Source organism: Eptatretus burgeri, chromosome 4, assembly GCF_056783735.1.
Source record: "Eptatretus burgeri isolate ZD-2024b chromosome 4, Ebu_testis_v1, whole genome shotgun sequence".
NCBI classification, from domain to species: Eukaryota; Metazoa; Chordata; class Myxini; order Myxiniformes; family Myxinidae; genus Eptatretus; species Eptatretus burgeri.
The window spans coordinates 11,366,549-11,372,548 of record NC_140964.1 but is presented as its reverse complement, the minus strand read 5'-3'; the positions used below and the strand labels follow the sequence as shown (position 1 = coordinate 11,372,548).

The 6,000-nt window shown below is 44.4% G+C and overlaps 1 protein-coding gene across 2 annotated transcripts in view; it reads right to left on the bottom strand.

Moving 5' to 3' along the window:
* LOC147027477 (formin-like protein 3) overlaps positions 1-6,000 on the bottom strand; it is a 93,515-nt gene that overhangs the window by 12,451 nt on the left and 75,064 nt on the right. For both annotated transcript variants that reach the window (XM_085876938.1, XM_085876939.1), the window contains exons 20-22: positions 5,171-5,239; positions 4,629-4,709; positions 2,812-2,941 (exon numbers count right to left, since the gene is read on the bottom strand). In XM_085876938.1, coding sequence (XP_085733064.1) covers positions 2,812-2,941; positions 4,629-4,709; positions 5,171-5,239 — 280 coding nt within the window. The remainder of the gene's footprint in view (positions 1-2,811; positions 2,942-4,628; positions 4,710-5,170; positions 5,240-6,000) is intronic.

Sequence of the window (6,000 nt, the reverse complement as noted above, 5' to 3'; positions counted from 1 at the left end):
TACAAAATAAATTCAGCATATCGTGTCTTAATGATGTGCAACAGCAACTAGATGAAGTCATAATGAAGATGATGACACGCTCATTGAGGAGGAGGAGACTAGCTCAAAGAATGACGTTCCGTTTAATCGAACCACGTGCCATGTTCACATCAGACATATTCAGGTGCCATTTAATATGGTACTCATTACATCCGCCACCGGAGGTGGCCGCAGGTTATGTTTTCACCAGTCTATTTGGCGGTGAGCAGGATATCTCAAAAAGTTAGAGATGGATTTGGACAAAACTTGGTGGAAAAGTTGGGTGGGTGACGAGAACAAGCCGGAGATTCGATTTTGGTTCATGTCCGGATGCAGATCCGGCGTATCAGTGGGATACAAAACAAACTGTTCAGCCTGGCGGAGGTTTGCACTCCACCGAGTGCCGTTCTAGTTTTGTTTTTTTTTCTTCACTGAACAATAATCTGTGGGAATTGGGCAGAAATTGCGTCGTTTAATCGAATTATGCTGTTTTCCTGTATTATTCTTACACGAGAGGCTTGCCTGACACTTTTGGTGTTTTATTTTTTTTTTCAAAAATTATCTCTAATACCCAGAGTAGTGTGTGTGTGTGTGTGTGTGTGTGTGTGTGTGTGTGTGTGTGTGTGTGTGTGTGTGTGTGTGTGTGTGTGTGTGTGTGTGTGTGTATAGCTGGCTACATATATGTGTTTTAGTCGCCTCTTCTCCCTGAACACTAATCTGTGAGACTTGTGCAGGAATTCAGTTTAATCAAATTACGTGCGATTTTCACTTCTGACATCACTACAATAACATGTGAATATTTAAATTTCTAACTCTGAGGCCGAGCTGCTCCTTCTCGGATTTTTTTTATGAATCTACATCAATTCGGATGTTTGTCCTTTTCAGCTTATGCAGTCAATAATGATGCCAACTGGACTCGACTGCAAAACATTTAGAATCGTTTTCTCGAATTTAGAATTTCAAAACATTTAGAATTGTTTTCTCCATCGTACGTTTTCTGCAATTTTCATGACACTTTGGAATTTGCATGCAAACTGATGGGGCTTTATATTATGGCCTGTATGGTCTGGGAATATAGCCTTCTATTTACAGCTTGGAATAGCCCCCTTCCTCCATCATCCACCACCCATTAAATTATTCCTTTCAGTTTATGCAGTCAATGAATGACAAACTACACTCTACTGCAAAAAAATAAAAAATTTGGAAGAGGGTAGGAGTTGCTTTGGTGTGTCGCCTGGAGCAAATGGAGCAAATGGAGCAAATGGACCCCCCCCCCCCAACAAGCGCTTGGCACTTGTTACGAAATATCAAACTGAATTGAGCCTGTTTAAATTTATGGACAATCGGCTATACACAGTAAGGTCCAACAATCTTTCAAGGACACCTGTATCAAAGAGCACCTTGAGGGCAAGCTTTCCACAATCTGAGGGGCCATTAGGAATGACGAGAAGCATCCGCTGGACGGACGCATGCAGGCACGTAGGGGCACACACACAGGCATGCACGCCTAGACCGAGCCCCTTTTATATTTTAGATATCTCGCACTGGCTACATATACATCCGGAATAAATTGGACTCAGAAGGTATGCGGAGAAAGCTTCCACTATGATGGGACAAGTGGAGAACACTTTGAATTTTAGTGAACACCAAATTTTTTTTTTTTTTTTGGACACCTTGAAAATATGATTGTTGCAACTGACAAAACAAAGCTTACTTCAGAGCATGGACAAAAGCATCGGTCAACTTTGAAGAACGTTCGCATGAAGAATGGTAAGTAATAAAAAAAATATCGGTTCCCTTCGAAAGAGCTTCAACACAGGAGGAGGCTATTCGGCCCATCAAGCCTGTGCGAAGGTTGCCAACCTGTGGTTGTTTGTCCGTGGCTCCACCCTTTTTATATGCTGAACATCAGGCAAGGAAGCAGCACGGACCATTTCTGAATCTTTGGTGGGATTCAACCGGGGTTCGAACGACCGACACACCAGACTTGGAGCAGATGCTCGAACCATTACGCCATCCAGGCTGGTTTGCACGAAACACAAACTGGGCCGCAAAGCCAGATTATTTATCAACCGATTGCACCACATCGTTAATACCTTGAAGTGACTGTTCCATTACCTTCCTGCTTTATTCATTTTCTACCTCTGCCACCGAAGGTGGACAGACGTCGTGTTTTCACCCGTCTGAGCAGGATATCTCAAAAAGTTATGGACGGATTCAAACGAAAAACTTTGTGGACAGGTTGGGTCGGTAACAAGAACAGGTCGATTAGATTTTGGTTAAGATCCGGACTATCAGTGGATACAGAACGTAAACTGTTCAGCCTGGTGGAGGTATGCACTCTACCGAGTGCCGGTCTAGTCGGAGAGGCTATCGGCCTGAGGTGTCGCAAAGGTAGGTAGCATTCAAAGCCTGGTTTGCACATGCTCCCCCCACCCCACGATCCTCCTCCTCCCACCCCCTCCCCCCACTGTTGCAGTTCTGGATTGAAGTGGATCTTGAGGTGGGAAAAAGCGTGCCGAGCTTACAATATAAGAACGAAGTAAGATGTCGCCACATCTTGTTGGACAACCTGGGAGACGTTCAAAGTCAAAGAAATTATTACCCTCAATTCTGTGCCCCTACTCAAGCTACATCGATGCGTTGCCTCATCCCCATTGCTTGAAAGCAAGAACCTCTGTTGCGCTGCAATTCTGGAAAACAAATCGTCGAGAGGAAAAAAAAACAACAACACAGACGGTGACAACGTGCTCCGGGAGCCAAAAACAGGACGACAGGAGAAAAGCATCTTACCGGCCGAAGCCTTCTCGAGAAACTGCAGCTCAGTGTAGAAGTTGATGCAGTCGGGGTACTTCTCCCGAACCACGGAGGTGAGGAAGTTGAGTAGAGTCTGCTTGCGGTCAGTTGACTTGGTCTCCAGCAGCTAATTACAAAGAAAGTTGTTTTTACGAGGAGCGAGCGAGCGAACTCACTCAAGATTTCTTCAAATGGGTTAAAAAATAAATAAACAAATCACTGGGAGAAAATGTCCGTGCGTTTCATGTTCAGTTGAAAATGCACATTCATGAAACATAAACTTTACATCATTTCATTACCAAAAGCAGCATTTCTGCATTTAAAACTGACTTCAATTATAGTTGTTATTATTATTATTATTATTATTATTATTGTAGCACATTGGTGGGCTGGCGGAATAGCTCACAAGTTTGTGATTGCGTGACGACTTCACGACCGACCGCGACACCAAAACCGTCACAAATAAAGTGTGACACAGCTGTGCAAATGAGTCTTCATAACAATAAACATGACTATGGAATTTCAAGATCACATTATCCGGAAACTGTAAGCACGTGCAACTCCCATGATTAATATTGCACTTAAAGGGTGTGTGAGCCTGTTAGGCCGAAAGTCTTCCTTGCAGGAAGAATAAATCTCCACCACCTGTACAGGTAAACATATGATGCATTGATAGACACTGGTCATTCAATACAAAGGAGCTGGTACTTCTCCAATTTTGTACAAGTGGAATATGTCCCAGACAGATTTATATATTTATAAATGTATATACCACCAGTACACCCACTCCCTCCGGGAGCGGCAGGAAGGGTCACGTTATTGTCCTCTCTGGGATATAAAAATATAGACTACAGTAGATCCGGGCTCGGGTACGTTCGTCTGTGAGGGATGTGATAAGCATATCATGCCTCAAGAACGTCGGGTTTCCTCCCTTTCGGTTTCGTGTTAAACAGCAGCGGCGACTGTTTGAAAAGGTAATCGTATGTGTTTGTGGTTTATCATATTCCTAACTTCTGCTTGGGCTGCCCCCATGAAACCTCACGATGTAAGTTATTTATACACATCGACACGGTGATTGTCCAAGGAGGAAAAACCCCTTGGGAGGGAGGATATTATATTATTAGAATTAATACTGTTTTGTAATAACATTATTATTATCCATCCCATCCATTGGGAGTATACTGTGTACAGAGCGTTGGTGCTGCCTAATCAGTCTCCTTGGTTATTGGGCACAATCCTGGACGGGTCGCCACTCCGCCGCGAGATACCAGCGAGCTGGCACTCATTTTGCCGACCTCGGAAGGATGACACAGGCAGAGTCAACCCCACCTGGTATTAATTCAAGAGCCGAGGAGGATTTGAACTCAGGACCCTGGGAACTCAAGCCCACCACCCTAACCATTAAGCCAACACCAGGCATATATCAATATTATGTTATTATCATTAGTGTTGTTATTACTTTTAGAGGCAGCCTCGAAAAACGCCACCATCAGCTATCTTCACACGGATATACACAGTAACACGAGTTCCACCCAAAGCAGAAAACCCCCTTGGGTTTTCTTGAACCCTCTGAAAAGTTAGATCAATCCGGTTTCTGCTTTGGGGAAAGAATAAAGTAACAAATAAAATTAACATTTCCCCAACATTGGGATAGCGAAGCAAGTGAGGCAGCATGAGCATATTCCTTCAAACAAAAAGTTAGAACCAACTTCCTATGGCTCCCCAGATTCCCAATTAGATGAAAACATGTGAATCACTTGGTCAGTCAATGATTGGTTGCAAGTTTAAAAGTGTCTCCCGTCTCTCTGTAGTACCTGCTCCAAACTCTGCAGACGGAAGCCATAGGCAGTGCCCCGTTTGCTGCTGTTCATGTAGTTTCCAAAGGCCAGAACTATCTGCAGATATCAAGGTTGGTGGATGAAGAAACACGAAAAAGATGTGATGAAGCGATTGTGCAACAGGATGATATTTGTCAATCATTCCACATGTCTATTCTCCCTTTCACTCCAAAATAGCAATTCCGTTGTCCACACAATTATGGAACAGACGTATCATCCTCACCACATAGCGACGACCGACCCGTCCATCCATGCAGGGGCATCGAGAGCCAGCACGGGCCCCGAAGCAAACAACCTCGGCGCCCCCACCCTCACCCTTTCTCTCTCTTACATTCGTTTTAAAAATTGCAGCTACAGAAGAAGATCGGGCCCCGGGGCAGCAAACCCCCCAATCCCCCTCTCGCGACGCCCCTGCGCCCATGGTTCATGACGTGTCCATGACTTATCTCCCCACCATGGTCCATGAACCATAATCTCAGCATAAAGAGAATGCAATCCTGATACCTGTCCAGACTCACCTCCAAAATTCTTTTGAACTTCTGAGATGACTTGATGGACAACGAAGCAGCTGTAAGTGCATTTATTTGCTGAAAAATAGGAATAGAAAAATTACACAAAGGGGTTTAAATCTGGCTGGTATTTCTTAACCTCCCCCACTCCCACCATCACCACCACCCCCACATATTAAGTAGTGATACAAAATAAAATTAATGAACACAACAGCCAACCAACTAATAACCGGCATTGTACTTTAAAGAAGAAAAACACAACGGAGAATCAAATGGACTTTGACTTTTACGGAGAATGCCGTTAGCGTTAAAGAAAGGCTTGAACAAAAATGGCCTATTATTTCATGACCCCTGCAGTCGCGTGCAATGCATAAAATCCATCCATTGGGACCATATATCTGTGCAGAGCGTTGGTGCTGCCCAAGCAGTCTCCTTGGCAATTGGGCACAATCCTGGACGTGTCACCACTCCGACGCAGGATACCAGCAAGCTGGCACTCATTTTGCCGACCTCGGAAGGATGACCGGCAGAGTCAACCCCACCTGGTATTAATTGAACAGCTGAGTGGGGATTTGAACTCAGGATCCTAGGATCCAAAGCCCACCACCCGAACCATTAAGCCAACACCAGGCATAATGCATCAAATGTGAATTTCATTTATGTCCAACCAGCTGAGGCTTTGACACATAAAATTGCGCCAGACCATACGTGCTCCCAGCGGTGAAGATCTGTTGATAACGAGAGCTCCTTAATAACCGAACATTTTGCTTGCTTTGTCTCTCGAACCCGAATCTCTTCTGGAATCTCTGGAAAGACTATGAGCAGATAAGGTACCGATG